Source organism: Oryctolagus cuniculus, chromosome 19 (genome assembly GCF_964237555.1).
Source record: "Oryctolagus cuniculus chromosome 19, mOryCun1.1, whole genome shotgun sequence".
Taxonomy (NCBI): Eukaryota; Metazoa; Chordata; class Mammalia; order Lagomorpha; family Leporidae; genus Oryctolagus; species Oryctolagus cuniculus.
This window is the reverse complement of record NC_091450.1, coordinates 17,319,106-17,336,510: the sequence shown is the minus strand read 5'-3', so window position 1 is coordinate 17,336,510 and position 17,405 is coordinate 17,319,106. Positions and strand designations below refer to the sequence as shown.

The window sequence follows — 17,405 nt, the reverse complement described above, 5'->3', positions numbered from 1 at the left end:
CGCCGGCCCTCCATGCGGCCGCCAGGGGGCGCTGCGCCACCGCTGCCGGGTATCGCGGCTGTGCGGTGACCACAGGTCTCAGTGGACGCTGCGGAGCGCTGCGCGGGTGTTGTGGCCCTCGGAGCCGGTGCAGAAAAGCTTCAGTGGAGAAGAACCAATCGGCGGGGGCTAGCGCAGCGCCGACCCACGGCGGGTTCTTCCTGCATTCCGAGTGGACCATTGAAATGGATTTCGGGGAGCACCGAGGAGGCGTCCCAAAGATGTGAAGGGAAGATCTTAGAACACCTAGATCACACACATAGTTACATCAGCAGCTCCAACTGCTTTGGAATTTGCACTCGTTTCATGGATGTTTTGAATGAGAAAAGGCTAAGAAAGGGTGACCTGAAAAAAAATTTTAAGTGAGTCACTATTAGGAGAGGAATTAATGCTTCCTCTTTTTTTCCTCCAAAATAATAACCCTCCATCCCACACACAGTCACTCATACCACAAATATTTACTCCATGGTTCGCTGTGCTCAATGCTGAGGACACAACAGTAGTTGAGGCAAACAAGGGCCATGTCCTCTCGGAACTAATATTTTAAAAACAGAGGAAGTAGACTATTTTCAGGAAAATATGTTATCAAAATAAATGTTAGAAAACAATCGCTTCTCAGCCTTTTGGCTAGGATCAAGTGTAGAAGAAGGAAAATACTATGATGAGGTAGGTGGGACCTTCTGCTGTCCGAGCTCTGATGGCCCTACCCTGCCTGGGACATCCCTCCCTACACAAGCAGAATCACAGAACTAGCATGTGTCAGAGGAGGGCACAGACTTCCCTGGCACACCTGAGAAAGTCCTCGATAATTCTGCAGCCCCGCCCAGACAGTAGAGCAGGGCGGATGTCTCCTCGTCAGGTAGGCTGGCACAAAGGGCTACTCCCAGTCTGAATTAGTGTGCTGCCAGGAGTTTCTTTTGCGATCAATCACCTGTTGGGCAGTGGTCTACCCCGATACCAAATTAATTCTCTCACAAAAGGCACCCTTTTCCTCTGTCTTCCCGTCAGAAAGGAAATGGGGAGAGTTTGTGGGACAAAAGCATGCCGGCCCTTGAGGTTGCATGAGGGGAGCGTGGGGGAGGGTTCCTCCGGCTTCCCTGGGCGCCAGGGTCACACTGATTCGTAGACTGCAGGATTCAGACTATTGTGGCCCCTGTGCTGTGTGTCCAGATCCTCCTTCAGGGCTGAAGGACCTACATGAAGGGAAGTTTGGGCGGAGCGGGGTTGTGGGGGGAGGGCGGGAACAAGCATTTGACCTAGTGGTTAAGCACACACTCCCATATGCGAGTGTGTGGGTTCTGTACCTGACTCTGCTCTGCTCCTGACCCGTTTCCTGCTAATGCACACCCTGGGAGGCAGCAGTGACGGCTCAAGTAATTGGGTTCCTGCCACTCTGCCACTTGACCTGGATCAAGTTCCTGACTGTTGTTGGATTTGGGCACTCTGTCCCAGCTGTTGCAGGTATTTGGGGAATGAACTAGTGGATAAGAGCCCTCTCTGTCAAATACATAAATAAAATTTAAAGAATTCATGGAGAATTTGAATGTGATTTTTAAAAATTTACCCAGGGGCTCACATTGTGGCGTAGCAAGTAGAGCTGACACCTGCAACTCTGGCATCTCATCTGGGTGTTGGTTGAAGTCCCAGCTTCTCCACTTCAGATGCAGCTCCCTGCTAATGGCCTGGGAAAGCGGCAGAGGATGCCCCAAGGTCTCAAGCCCCTGTACCCATGTAGGAGACCCCGAAGAAGGGGCAGGCTCCTAGCTGCACGCTGACCCAGCCCTGGATATAGTGGCTATCTAGGAAGTGAGCCAAAAGGTTCCTTTCCTCACCCCACAGATGTGGCTCCCAATAGTGCTTCTCCAATAAACCCCCTGCAACTCAGTCTGTTTCCCAGCCTGCAACAGTGAGTGCCGGTGATCTGAAAGAGTAGATGCTAAGATGGGTTTTAGGAGCTGGATCACCCCCTGCCCAGGTACTAACGAGGACCTTACACCTATAGAAGTATAGCTTAGGGAGCTTGCAGCACAGGGAAGCTCTGATAGGAAAATTTTTACGGAATGGTCTATCATTGTGCCAGCAGGTGTCACCTGTTACACGCTCCTTACATCAAGGGCTCCGCAAGCAAGAATAATCACCAGGAAGAAGCAGACTGCTGCTACACAAAGGGGCATGAAGGGATGGTGATCTACTTGGGTGTCCCTTGGCACTAATGGACAAATCCAGCAGCTACAGTCAGATGTGCTTGACAACCCGGGCTCAAACTCTTCAGGCCACCCCACCACACTAGCCACCTAGACCATCATGGATGCTGGCAGTCGGGGAAAGGGTGGATGGGAGAAGAAGGAAGTGATAAGCATTTCAGCGATGCCCTGAGAGGAGCTGCAACAGTGGCAGGAACTCTAGCTCCTCTCATTGGTTCTGCTGGGAAAGGATGCTCACCAGGGTCCTGAAGGTGCTGCCCCTAGAACTTTAAGGAAGCAAGTCAAAGTTGAGAATTGAGGTGTTAAAGACAGTAAATAGGGGGCTGGTGTTGTGGCACAGCACATTAAGCCACCACTTGTGACACCAGAGATACTGGCATCCTATAATGGAGCAGTTCCATCTGCTCAGCTTCTGATATAGCTCCCTGCTAATGAACCTGGGAGGCAGCAGGTAGTAGTCCAAGTGCTAGGTGGAGTTCCTGACTTCAGCCTGACCCAGCCCTGGCTGTTGTGGGTATTTGGGAGGTAAGCCAGTGGATGGAAGACCTCTCTCTTTCTCTCTCCTCTTTCTGTTACTTTGCCTTTCAGATAAAAACAACAAAAACACTTGCCGGCGCCGTGGCTCAATAGGCTAATCCTCCACCTTGCGGCGCCGGCACACCGGGTTCTAGTCCCGGTTGGGGCGCCGGATTCTGTCCCGGTCGCCCCTCTTCCAGGCCAGCTCTCTGCTATGGCCAGGGAGTGCAGTGGAGGATGGCCCAGGTGCTTGGGCCCTGCACCCCATGGGAGACCAGGAAAAGCACCTGGCTCCTGGCTCCTGCCAGGATCAGCGCGGTGCGCCGGCTGCAGCGGCGGCCATTGGAGGGTGAACCAACGGCAAAAGGAAGACCTTTCTCTCTCTGTCTCTCTCTCACTGTCCACTCTGCCTGTCAAAAAAAAAAAAAAAAAGAAAAAAGAAAAAAAACAACAAAAACAAAAACAAATAATAAAAATAAGTAAATAAAGAGGGGGCTGGCACCATGGCTCAGAGGGTTAAGTCACCATCTGCAGCACCGGCATCCCATATGCATGCCAGTTCGAGTCCCAGCTGCTCCACTTCCGAACCAGCTCCCTGCTAATGTGCCCTGTAAAGCAGCCAAAATTGGCCCAAGTGCTTGGGTCCCTGAACCCATATAGGAGACCCAGAGGAAGCTCCTGGCTCCTGGCTTCAGCCTGGTCCAGCCCTGGCCATTGCGGTCATTTGGGGAGTGAACTCGTGAATGGGAGATAACTTTCCCTCTCTTTCTCTCTGTAATCTTGACTTTTGAATAAGCAAATAAACCTTAAAAAAAAAAAAAAAAGAGGCTGGTGCTGTGGTGCAGAAGGCTGATCTGCCTGCGGCGTCAGCATCCCATATAGACACCGGTTCTAGTCCCGGCTGCTCCTCTTCTGATCCAGCTCTCTGCTGTGGCCCGGGATAGCAGTGGAAGATGGCCCAAGTGCTTGGGCCCGTGCACCCACATGGGAGACCTGGAAAAAGCTCCTGGCTCCTAGTTTCAGATGTGGTTGTTTGGGGAGTGAACCAGCGGATGGAAGACTTTCTCTCTGTCTCTCCCTCTCACTATCTGTAACTCTGCCTCTCAAAAAAAAAAAAAAAAAAAAAAAAGAGTAGCTAGAGTTTTGAGAGCAGTAGTGCTTCCCAAACATGGGGAAGCCTTCGCCCAAGAATAGGTGATGTGATAGGAAATTCAAGTCATTGGATAAATATGATCCATTTTCCTAGAGGGTTGATTTTATTTAAAAGTGTGGAAGATTTAAAAACAAAACAGAACGGAACAAAAGCTATTGAAACCGAGCATAATGCACAGTGCTGTGCTCTGCATGGCACCCAGGAGGCTCTGAGCGGCCCAGATCCCTCTTCAGGACTTCAGGACAATTCCCCAGGGGGGCGGGGGCGGGGGTGGTGGTGGTGGTAGTGTGATCTCAGCTGTCAGCCTTCTTGAGGAACTGTCCTTGGCTGGAGAGAGCTGCCTCTTCCCCAAGGTCAGGCATCCAAACAGTGGTCAGTGCAAGGATCATAAAGTCTTGACCCATTAACCCCAACTCGGAGCAACTCAGAATGGCCATCCCAGCTTCAGGGCTCCCCGGGGAGGCTGCAGAGCCTCCTGTGTCCTCCCCCCGGCCAGACGTCCCCCTCTGCCCCATCCTGCTTCCTTCCCTTCCCCCACAGGAGACAGATCCTGACAGAACTCCCAACCAGACTTCCTGCACGCTAATCAATAATCTCTCATCTCTCAGTCAGCTCCACAGAACCGATCTGCGAGCTAAACCATGGGTTGAGCCCTAGGCACAAGCCGCTAACCCCTGAGTTTAGCTCTTTTTTATCTTTTCTAACCCCAGGAACCCCAGGTACACACGCTGGTTGCATCCATCACTCTCATGGCCCATGTGATAACCTTGAGCCCCAGGCAGGCAGTGTGTCCTTTATCCTGTCAGGCCAACGATGCTCCTTAAAGAGGCAGTTTCCCCGGAGGCTCCATCTGGATTCAGCCTCTAGTGAGCCGGGGTCTGTCATCCATCACAGCAGAGCATGCCATGTTCACGGCCCTGCAATAGCTACAAAACAGCTACTGATGACTTGGGGCTGCCAGCATAGCTCCCTTCCAGGGGCCTTCTGTGTTCTTCCAGGTCCCCAAGGAATTTCTACCATAAGGAGCCTTGTGCATCATCCCGGAATAGAAAAACCCCAGCTGCTTTGCTTTGAGGTGGGTGAGAGGGTGCGATGCCCCCAACAGTGAGACATGCCACGCTGGGGGAGGGGTGCAGATGACCAGAGAGGGGAGGTCAAGTGAGGAGCAGGGCTAGGACTAGAACGTGGTTCTGCATTCTTTCTGCTCCATATCACCTCTACCTCTCCGAAACCCATGGGGTTTACTTCTCCAGAAATCTAGACTGAGATAGAGAAGAGAAGGAAACAGATCAGTTCTCTAGATTTTTAGACACTTGGGTCTCTGAGACACAGGGTGTGTTGGAAGGCAACATTAAGATGTGGGGGAAATTTATAGACAGTGTATTTGGCTCCTGCCAACGTTACCCTGATCCTGGTTAATAGGAACGGATGGGATAGGTGACTGCTGTCCTTAGTGGTGTGCAGCCGTTAATCTGATAGAAATTCCTTTAATTTAATACTTGTTTAGTGCTTTAGACTTAGATTCAGAGGCTTGTGTGGAGAGGCAGATGTAGCAGAGCCTGGAGAGTACTGCGTGGCTAGAAGGAAGGATTTATACTTCTACTTTTTAAGCACTAGCATCAAGTCCTCAGGATCCGTGCAGAGTTTGAATAACATTTGAACTCGGGACTTCATCAGCTAGCTGAACATCAGTGGATATTATTTGGGGATTTTGTCCTGTATGGTTAGAGTTTCTTCTGTTAGTGGGCAACAGAAACACCAAACAAAAGCCAAGAATATGACTCCATCATTTCGCCAGTACTTAAAAGAAATGAATACTTGCAGTAATGTGATAGGCAATATATCTGGATCCTCAGGATACCTGAGTTATCTTGTGTCAATCTCTGTGATGGAGGGAAAATAAATTGCATAATTAAAAAAAACCTTCCCCTCCAGAGACCAGTGTTTGGAAAGAAAAGCCTTTACGGTAGCAATCGAATCCCTCCTTCCTCAATTTACCTGGTGACACTGATAATTTTCTGCACATTGCTGCCAGGCTGTTGGGAGTTGGTGGAATTTGAAACCTGCTCAGTTTTGTGGACATGTAGGCATTCCAAAAATAGAGACAGATGTCACTCTTCTAGGTCTTTCTAGAGATGACCTAGGTGGTATTTCAGGAGAAAATTTCAGGAAAGTGCCGCTTTCAACTTCTCTTTGATGATCATCAAGCCCTTCCTGCTTTTTACAAGACATCCAAATCGGTCGGAGTTTCTTCATCTTCACAACTTGGACCCCAGCCAAAGTAACAATTCACCCTCGTGGCTTGGAAGCTTCCTAACTTGTGTCCTTGCTTTCGTTTCTAGTCCTCCCTCCCACTACAGATCTTTACAGATCTAATAAATTCATGTCACTGTCTTGCTGAAAACCTTCCAGTAGCTTCTGTAGTACTTAAAATCTAAACTCCTGATCGCGGGCTCCCCAAAGCCCCGTCCATTTGGCCTCCACCCAGCTCTTCCCATTCCACTCTCTAGGCCAGCTGGGGCACGTGTAGGTCCTCGTTTCTGCCAGTCTCTTCGCCCCCCTCCCCTAACGAGCTTTGCTCTGCTCTCCCCCCTAGCCTTCCCCTATCTTCAAGATGGGGCCTGCCTCCATGACTCTAGTGGCCTGTACTGCAATGTTTCCTTCCTTGACCAACCTAACGTGCACCACCCCATCACACCGACCCCCTCCCCAAGTTCACAGTTCTGCAGCTGAAATTATTTTAAACGCATTTCTGTTCTTTCTCGTCCTGCATGTAAGCTTCGCATGAGCTGGAAACCTGTCTTCCCCGTCCACTCCAGCACCCGTAGCACCTACACTGCCTAACGGCCAGCGGCTGTCCAGGGCTGACGGCCACGGGACAGGCAATGACAATAGTGTACAAGGTGACCAGGGCCGAGCCGCAGCGCAGTCACTCGGCGGCTTCCGAGCCTCCCTTCTGCGGGAAGACTGCAATCTTCCACCCACTCCATTCCAAGCTCTGAAAAAGCGTAAGGACTGGGGGGGTATTTTGCGCTCAGTCATTAACAACGACATTACTTTACTGAACGGTAAGGCAAGGGGCAGCGTGGCCTGCCGGAACAGACCGGGAGCCTGGCAGTGGCTCGAGAGCCGGGTGGCAACGGTCCCGAGGCGGCCCGTGGGGTCCGGGCAGCGAGCCTGGGCCGCCCGGCTGAGCGCCGAGCGGCGAGCACAGAGCGGGGGCACCGCGGATCCGGAGGCAGGGCCCGCCTCGCCGGCGCGGCGGCTTCGCTTCCGGGTGAGGGGCGGGCGGGCCGAGCAGTTCCGGGGCGGGCGGCGGATCCGGCGGTGCGGGCCGCGCCGCGGCTGCTGGTCCCGGGCGCGCGGAGGGCGCGAGCGGCGCGCGGGGGCCGAGGGGGTGCGAGGCGGCGGCGCGGGGACTCCGGGCCCCGGCGGCGGCCCATGGGGCGGGAGGCGTGAAGCCGCGGTCTGCCCGGGGCTCGGGGGGTGGGGGGAGCGGGGCGGGGAGATGGATAAACTGACCATCATCTCAGGATGTCTCTTTCTGGCCGCCGATATCTTCGCCATCGCCAGCATCGCCAACCCGGACTGGATCAACACCGGGGAGTCCGCGGGTGAGCGGCGGGCGAGGGGGGATTGACTGAGGGAGAAGACGGAGACCCGGGCTGGAGGGCTGGGGGCGGAGAGAAGAGGGGCGGCTGGGGCTGAGGGTGGAAGAGGCTGGCGGGGAGGAAGCGGCGGACGCGAGCGGGACCCCCAGGCTGAGTGAAAGTGGCGGAGGAGACCCGGGCTGGGCTGGAGGGTCCGCCCGGGGAAGGCAGGGGGCAGCCACCTGAGCTGAGGAACAAGCGGTCGCCCTGGCTTTTAAAAGGAGGAAAAAAAGAAAAAGTCAAGGGAGGAGACGGGAGGAGACCGCCTGCCGCCTGGGGGGGAACCTGAGGCTCCGGCGAGCGAGCTGCTGGGCGAGGGGAGGCCGCGCCGGGGGTCTCTCCACCCCCGGGGGAGCTGCGGCGGGCGCCCACTCACCCACTCGGCGGGCTTGGTAGTGGGAGGAGGCCGGGGGATCGGAGCCCCCTCACCGCCCGCCCATCCCCTGCCGGCTTGGCCGTGTTTGAAACGCGTGTGGCTTCCGATTTTACCCTTTGAAGTGTATGTGGTTATAATTTTTGCTTTATTTTAGGCCCGGGAGCTATAATAATACTAATAATAAACTTCATTTTATGGAGCATCTTTGATTTCAGCGCATCCTCCCCAAAATGCTGTGGCGCTCTTAATAGTAGTTACAAAATTAAATAACACATCAGAGTCGCAGGCGGCGGCGGCGGCGTGGGTGCTGCGGGGCCGTAGGCAGGAGAGGTGGTGCCCTCGGGGAAAGAGGCGGGCATCTTGCCGAAGGGTATCCCAGGTGAATGCTCAGGTTGGGCCACCTCCCTCTCCTCTCTCTCCCACTCTCCCCCTTCTCTCCCACAGACCTGTGAGTCCAAACCTTTAATTAATGTGCACAGCTGGTGGGGGAACTTCTGGAAATTAAGGGGTGGTCTTGTTTTTTAACTGCTTGTTCAGTGCAGGTGAAGGGGATATGAGGGTAGGGGTGGGGTGCCAAGTCCACAATGAGTAATTTGCTATGAAAATGTATCACTGCGCTGTCAAACTTCTTAAGTATTACTTAGGGTTCTGTATTTATCCTGCAGTATTTTTAGCTCTTAAAAAAAAAAAGGTAGCTGGGACATTTGTTGCTCCCCCCTCCTATTTCTCTCCCCTTTTCTAGACCTTGTAACACAAAATTATGCTGTCAGGTTTACTGGTTTATTAAAATAACACTCAGAAAAAATCTGCTACTTTTTTTGCCTGTGGAGTTTTAGCAGAGCTGTTAATTGTAACACTCTTAAGGAAAGCGTCAGCCTTGTTTAAAATTTGGTGCTAGTGGAGGCTTTGTGCCATACAGTTCCATGTGAAGCATCCAGTTCATTGTTTTATTCTGATTATACGTATACGTTGTGACTGCTTTTTTCATTTGGGCTTTATAAGCTTGTAGAGGCAGAAGAGTTTGAATGTTCTAGCAGAAGATTCATTTTTGCAGAGATTTTAGGTGGAATCCCAATAGATAAATTGTCCACAGAAAAGATACAGTCAAGAGAGGGAACTATGGGGTAGAAGGGGGAAAGTAATGGCTTAACAGTCCTGAGAAGAAAGCATGGTAGGATGAGTAGGACGTCTTCATATCTGGGGGCGAAGTCGTCATCATGAGTTGCCATGGATATGGGAGGGACAGACGTCCAGGGCTTGAAGGAAGTAGAAGATGTTGGGGGGAAAGTAGTTGCAGGGGAGCGTCCCAGCTGGTGACGGAGTAGGATTGTTTAGCCTCATTGAAATTAGTGGCAATGAACGTATAGGTGTGATGCCCTGCCTGCCTTGTTGAATATTCCAGAAGTCCTTGGAAATAAGGAAACATCAAGAATGCTGATGTAGCCACCCCTAAGCTTCATTCAGGGTTGGGGTTTGCCAGCTACATAGAACCGAATGACAGAGGAGCCATGGTTTTTTGGGTGCTGGCAAAAGTATTACTGTAATGGTTGCTCATGAAATCTCAGCTGGGTAAATAAAGAGTGAAGGTGCAAAAAGGATGGAGCTGATGGATTGATCAGTTGATAGTGGTTGGTTTATGGTCAGTGAAATAGTGGACATATTAAAATTGAAGTGATCAGAGTGAAATGATTGATAGAGCCAAGTGGAATGCAGAGGGTTGTGGGTCTGGAATATAACAGTGGGGCTGTGTGGTGTGGCTGAAGTACAGTGGAGGAGGTGATTTTTAATGTTTCCCTTGATATCTCAGGATAGCCCTCAGGTAAATATTCTGTGGCTAGAAAAGGACTAATAGGAGACAGTAGAACAGTAAGAAAAACTTCAAAACCTTTTCTAACCATGCTTGTTACCTTAACTGTGTCAGGCAGTAAACCCTCCTCTCCCAACCCCCTAATAAACCAAATGAGGAGCATGGTAGGTTCCTTTGTTTACTGTTGTGAGCTGTGGTGAGATGCACCCAAACTTTGCCTGGCCTTTGCTTGAGTTTCTGTGCTCACTGTACACTTTTACCTGAGTAGACAGATGCAGTCGTGAGTTTTAAAAGATCAATGTAGAGTTACACCTTCCAAATCAATGAACCGTTTACAAGAAGTTCAAATAGGATCTCAGAGGTGACAGGATAGCTTTATTCCAAGGTCTGCACAAAAGTGAGTTAATCTGGCAGCAAAAAGTTAATGTGTTTGTTCCTTTCAGTATTAAATTCAGTCTATAAAAGCTTTTTATAAAAGTATTTATTTATTTGAAAGGCAGAGTTACAGAAAGAGGTTGTCCATCTACTGGTTCCCTCCCCAAATGGCGACAGTGGCAGGGCTCGGCCAGGTTCAAGTTAGGAGTGAGGAGCTTCTTCCGGGTCTCCCACATGGGTGCAGGGACCCAGGAACTTGGGCCATCTTCGACTGCTTTGCCAGGTGCATAAGCAGGAAGCTGAATTAGAAGTGGAGCAGCCAGGACTCTAACTGGCACCCATATGGGATGCCAGTGCTACAGGCATGGTTTAACCCACTTTGCCACAATGCTGGCCCTCTCTGTCTATAAAAGTTTTAATTGTGATACTTTACTGCAGTTTTTTAAATGCCTAAAATATAATTTGAAACTAGTAGTCTTGGAGCCAAAAGGCTGAGCACTGCAGTGAAGGGAAAGTTTGAGGACTCAGACTTCATCACTCACTAGCTCTGTGACTTTAGGGCAAGTTGCTTAGCCTTTCCATGTTTCTGTTTCCTTTTCTATAAAGTAGAGGTAATAATAGTACCCATCTTATTGGTACTATTGTTGTCGTGATTAACTGAGGTGATCCATGTAAAACACTGAGAACAGTACCTGACAGCAAGTAAGTGCTCAATACAAGTTTATTATTATTATATTCTGGTTTAGGAATAGATGTCAAAGGCCAGGTTAAGCTGCTGCATGGGGGACCAGCAGCCCATTTCAGAGGCCTGTTTGAGTTCTGGATGCTGTGCTTCCAAGCCAGCTTTCTGCTAATGTGCCTGGGAGGGCAGTGGATGATGACCAAGTATTTGGGCCCCTGCCACCCATGTTGAGGACCCAGATGAAGTTCCTGGCTTTAGCTGGCTCAACCCTGGCTGTTGCCATTTGGGGGATTTAACCAGTACACAGGACTTCTCTTGTTCTCTAACTTGCATTCATTCTGCTTTTCAAATAAATGAATAAATGGTAAAAAAAAAAATCAGAATCCCATTTTTAAAAATATATTTATTTATTTGGAAGGAAGAGTTGGTGAGGGGAGATCTTCCATCCTCTGGTGCACTCCCCAAATTGCCAGGGGTGAGCCACACCAAACCCAGAAGCCTGGAACTGTGTCCAGGTCTTGCCTTTGAGTGCAGGGGCCCAAGCACTTGAGCCATCTTCCACTGCTTTCCCAGGCACATTAGCAGGGAGCTGGACTGGAAGTGAAGGAGCCAGGACTTCAACTGCACCCATGTGGAATGTTGGCATCACAGGAGGCAGCTTAACCCACTGTGCCATGGTGCTGGCCCCCAAAATCCCAGTTTTGAAATGAAAACCCAAGACTCATTACTGGGACAAATGGCACGGTTTCTTTATTAGATGATGTGTAAGTAAGGAAACATCAAGAATAGTAAGACCAAGTTTAGAACAAGTTAAATGTCTTCCCTCTTGGATGTGGACTTCATCCGTCACCCTTACTTTGTTCCTCCTCTTCCGGTCTCATTGCCATCTCCTAATCTCTGTCTTCCTCATCTTCTGCTTGCAAGGCAGTAGAATTAATTAAAATATTAACAAAACAACAAAACAGAGCAGAGTAGCCTTCTAAAATCCCAACTGATGAGCTGTGTTACCATGAATACGGGCCATACTTTAGACTGGCAGAGCTTTTAGTTTGATTGTGTTAGTCCACATGTGAAGTATGTTCCTTTTATTTCACCTGGGTGTCGTAACATTTCATGTACTTGTCCTAATAGTTTGTGCATTATGTACAAACTGTTGAAGGTAGGATGAAACAATATATAATATACATATGAGGAGTGTTCATGGGAGAGGCACTATGATAAGGGCCCTTAGCAGTTTCTGTTAGCCAAAAATGTTGAGTTGTAGATAAATATAGTGGCAAAATTACATTAAATCTGTACTGAGGTCAGATTTCTGCTGGTTACTGGAATGCATCATCAACAGCAATATCTTTGATTCTGTGTAGTGCTTTATAGTTTTTCAAGCACAGTGACATCATTACTTGATTTGATTCCTTAGCTTTTTATATTTGGCTGATGCAAAATAATCATTTCCACAGTTTTCCCTACATTTCAGTGCTTTGCACATGACATTTGAATTTGAGGACTACAAAGGCTTCCTTCAAGAGAGCTTGTCCCTGAAGTATAACCTGTATCTTATTTATGCACACCTTTTGTTCATCTTAAATAAGGTTAATATTCCTCAATGGCTGGAATTTTTGCCAAAAACAGAGGAGGGAAAGAAGTGTTTTTTTTTTTTTTAAAGATGTATTTTTTATTTATTGGAAAGGCAATGTTACAGAGAGAAGAGGAGAGAGAGATCTTCCATCAGCTGGTTTACTCCCCACATGGCCACAGTGGTGGGGACTGGGCCAGGCTGAAACTGATGCTGGAAGCTCGGAGCTTCTTTTGGGTCTCCCATGTGGGTGCAGGACCCCAAGCATTTGGGCTGTTTTCTGCTGCTTTCCCAGGAGCATTAACAAAGAACTGGATCAGAAGTGGAGCAGCAGGGTCTTAAACCTGCACCCATATGGGATACTAGCATCACTGGTGGAGGCTTAGCCTACGCCACAGTGTTGGCTCCTGGATTTCCGACTTTAAAGTAATACCCTTTTGTGTAAGTCTCTTCATCTCACTGCCACTTTTCTCATCCCTATGGAGACAAACTTTTTGTGGAAAAGACATTTTACTGTTATTTTAACAAAAACAACAGTTAAGCCAAACCACTTCTTTTTTTTTTTTTTGTAAAGATTTTATTTATTTATTTGAGAGATAGAGTTACAGTGAGAGGGAGAGACAGAGGGAAAGGTCTTCTGTCCGCTGATTCACTCCCCAGGTGGTCACAACGACTGGAGCCATGCCAATCCGAAGCCAGGAGCCAGGAGCTTCTTCCTGGTCTCCCATGTGGGTGAGAGGCCCAAGGAACTGTGCCATCCTCTACTGTTCTCCCAGGCCACAGCAGAGTGCCGGATTGGAAGAGGAGCAGCCGGGACTGGAACTGGCACCCATATGGGATGCCAGCACTACAGGCGGAGGATTAACTACTGTGCCACGGCACCAGCCCCGCCAAACTACGTCTAATCCAGATTCCTTTATTGAGGCATCATTCCTTTCAGCAAGGATTTCAGTGTCCATTTAGGATTACACCATCCTAAAGCACCCTAGATGGATTTGCCTAGTGTTCTTTATGCAGATTTCCTGATGTTTCCCGAAAGTCTCTTTCAAGTACATGAAAGAGACTCTACCTTATGTCTAATCAGAATTTCTCTAGAGGGTGATTATCATATTCACATTATAGTCTGTCATAACTAAGTTAAGGCTAGTATATTCCTGAAAACATTTTCATTCTTGTTCTTTTAAAATTGTTTAGGTGGGATGTTAGCATTTAAGAGGTTTCAAAAACTGACACCCTCTTCCCTACATATATTCTGAACTGGTTAAGAAGAAGAAAATAGGTAAACAGGCAAAACCTTTATTACTGATAGAGAATATTGGAGTGGAGCCAACGTTGTGGTGTAGTGGGTAAAGCTGCTGCCTGCAACACTATGCATCCCATATGAGCACCAGTGTGAGTCCTGGTTGCTCCACTTCCAATCCTTGCTTATGTGCCTGGGGAAGCAGCAGAAGATGGCCCAAATGCTTGGGCTTCAGCACCCACATGAGAGACCTGGAAGAGGCCCCTGGCTTCAGTCTGGCCCAGCCCTAGCCACTGCGGTCACTTGGGGAATGAACCAGCAGATGGAAGATCTCTCTCTTGCTCTCGCTGTCCCTCTCTCCCTGTCTGTAATTCTACCTTTCATTTTTTATTTTATTTTATTTTAAAGATTTATTTGTTTGAGAGGCAGAGCCACAGACAGAGGGAGAGATAGAGAGTGGTCTTCCAACCACTGTTTCACTCCCCAAATGGTTGCAACTGCCAGAGCTGAGCTGCCATTCCAAAGCCAGGAGCCAGGAGCTTCTTCTGGGTCTCCCACGTGGGTGCAGGGGCCCAAGCACTTGAGCCATCCTCCACTGCTTTCCCAGGCCACAGCAGAGAGTTGGATTAGAAAAGGGCAACTAGACTTGAATTGGTCCCCATATAGGATGCTGGCACTGTAGGCAGAAGCTTAACCTACGACATTGCAGCACCGGCCCCTTTACCTTTCAAATAAATGAATCTTTAAAAAAAGAGTATTGGAGAAAGTGACTTAACATTTGGAAACAGTTTCCTACCATCAGACCTCAAAATTGAACTGTCTTAACTGTCCAATCTAGGCAGAACTGGAGGACCTACCCTTATAAGACTATACTATGAAAGAACAAAGGAGATAATACTCCCAAGGGCAAACAGTTGGGCCCTGTATTCTGCAGATTTGTCTCAGAAACTGCTAGTTGAGTGAGTCACCTGTGCTGGGAGGCTTGGGGGCGGGGACGTAAATAAGCAAAGAGTCTTGTGCTGACAGGCTTCTCTCCTTTTCCTTTGTCCCTCCTTTCCCCATGGATGGAAAGATCAGGAATAAGGAGAAAGCCTCACCTGTTTAAACTAGGAGGTGCCTGACTTTTTGTGAGGGATCCTTTCCCTCAGATCTAAAGATTGGCAGGCACTTAGGGAAGTGAAAGACCTGGGGTCAGGAGTCATTTCCCATCCTGCTTCCTGCCACCCTCTCCACAGGAAATGCTGGTAAACCACACATAAAGGACTGTGGTACCTTACGTCTTTCTCTTGAAAATTGAAGATCTACAAGTAGATTCTGGCCTATAGCTTGGTGGTCCTTGATTTGAAATATTAAAATTACAAGCCACCCAAGCAGATCCTGGAATACCTGGAAATTATAAATAAGCACTTTCCCCTGAACTGTGACAGCTTTAATGATCATAAGAGTGCTTTGGCATAAGAGAGATCTGTAACATCAGCTGCTAAGCCTATCTAGAACTTAAGATATTGGTCATTGCTTTGGGGATGACTTGTAGAGAGGACAGAATTTGGTTACCTGCGAGGTCAAAAAGTTTTAGATTCTATCATCTTTAATTTAAAAGGGATCAATAAAACTTCAATGGTTTTTGAGTTCTAGTAAATTTTTTTACCAGCTTTATTGAGATACAATTTACATATTGCAAAACTCATCATTTAAAGCATACAGTTCAATAGTTTTTGAATATTCACAAAATTGAGTGCCAGTATCACTACAGTCAATTTTAGAATATTTTTATTAGCCCAGAATGAATGTTTTAACCAGACCTCTTACCAGTGCCCCTAGCCTCCTCACCCCCGGCAGTCGTTAGTCTACTTTCTGTCTGGAGATTGGCTATTCTGGATATGTCATAGAAATGCAACCTATGTTTTAAAAACAAAGAGGGGCTGGTGTTGTGGCAAAGTGAGCTAAGCTGCTTCCTGCAGCACCAGCATCCCATATCTGAGGGCCAGTTTGAGTCTTGGCTGTTCTTCCTATCCAGCTCCCTAATGTGCCTGGGAAAGCAGCAGATGATGGCCCAAGTACTTGAGTTTTTGGCACCCACTAGGGAGACCTGGATAGAGCTCTGGGCTCCTGGTTTTGGCCTGGTCCAGCCCCAGCCATTGTGGCCATCTGGGGAATGAACAAGCAGATGGAAAGATGGAAGATATTCTCTCTCTCTCTCTCTCCTTCCTCTCTCTCTTCTCTACTCCCTCCCCCCCTTCCCTTCCTCCCTCTCCCACTCTCTCCTCTTTCCTTCTCCCCCTCCCTCTCCTCCTCCCTCCCTTCTTCCCTTCCTCCCTCCTCTCCCTATCTCCCTCCTTCCCTTTCTCCCTCTACTCTTCCCTCCCTCTCTTCTCCCTCTCTCTCTCTCTCCTCCTCTCCTCTCCCTCCCTCCCTCTCTCCTCTCTCCTCTCCCTCTCTCTCTCTCCCTCTCCCTCTCCCTCTATTCCTCTCTCTTCTCCCCTCTCCCTCCCCCCCTTAATATCTTTATATAAAGATATAACTGTTTAAAAACTAAGAAATACAGTCTACAATTTGTGGTCCTTTGTGACGTAGCAGATATTTTCAGTTTATCCATATTAGTTTGTATTTCTTTTTATTGCCAAATAATATTCCATTATATTAACAGACCACATTTTAATCCACTAGTTGATGGATATTTGGACAAGTATGTTTCTTTTACTTCCAAGAATAAAATTTCATAATGGTAAAGTGGTACCAAGACTTCTTTTTTTTAAATTTTTTAAAATTTATTTATTTGAGAGGTAGATTTACAGACAGAGAGAGGGAGAGACAGAAAGAAAGGTCTTTCATCCGCTGGTTCACTCTCCAAATGGCCTCAACGGCCAGAGCTGGGGCCAATCCAGAGCCAGGAGCTTCTTCGGGTCTTCCCACGCTGATGCAGGGGCCCAGGTGTTTGGACCATCTTTTGCTTTCCTAGGCCATAAGCAGAGAGCTGGATCAAAAGAGGAGCACCCAGGACATGAACCGGCGCCCATATGGGATGCTGGTGCCGCAGGTGGAGGCTTAGCCTACTACACCACCACTCCAACCCCCCAAAGACTTCTTTTAAATTTTTTTTGTTTAAAAAGTGACATTATCATTATTATTTGTTTCAGCATATCAGGTAGTAAAGAACATTGACTAAAAACTGAAATATCAGCCTTTTTACATATTCACAGGATGTACTTAGAAGTTTGAAATCATATATAATACAGAATTTCTTAGTGTAGACCAGATTTTCTAATACGAGATAGATTTTCTTAACAATGTTTCCTTCTTTTTTTGCCATTATCAACAGAGGTGTAACCACTTCAGGATGGAAAGGTATAAGGTAGTAGACCCAGAAGTTTTCGAGAAGGGGAATTTAGAACAAAGAACATGGCTAAAAGACACGAGTACATGGAAATCAGGAAAAGAAGGCAATTCAGGAAAAGAAATTACAGAGTGGTGACTGCTGAGATAGTCATCAGCCTAGCCATACTTACTGAATCCTACATTACTGGGCTGCTGGAGCTGCTTTCAAAATTGGCGTAGTAATGGTCACCTCATTCTTCCAGTGTTCAATTTGGTGTGACTGACAACAGTGTTTAGCTCCTTTCTTAGTAAGCACTGGGTTTGTATTAGAGTTACAGTGTAGTAAAATAGTTCTGTGGGATTTGGAGAGGCATAGCTAGATTTGATTCTTGGATTCCTTTTTAATTAGCTTTATGATGTGGGTCATGTAACTTGATTTCTCAGCTATAAAAATGGAGGTGATATACTTATCTCA

General features: G+C 48.1%; 1 protein-coding gene across 2 annotated transcripts in view; it reads left to right on the top strand.

Moving 5' to 3' along the window:
- Window positions 1–7,254: 7,254 nt before the first annotated feature.
- The window catches only part of MOSMO (modulator of smoothened), a 64,733-nt gene continuing 54,582 nt past the window's right edge, over window positions 7,255–17,405 (top strand). Inside the window, exon 1 of one of the 2 annotated variants that reach the window (XM_070064619.1) lies at window positions 7,255–7,526. In XM_070064619.1, coding sequence (XP_069920720.1) covers window positions 7,421–7,526 — 106 coding nt within the window. In that variant the 5' untranslated portion in view covers window positions 7,255–7,420. The remainder of the gene's footprint in view (window positions 7,527–17,405) is intronic. The other variant, XM_002711817.5, reaches the window with a different exon arrangement.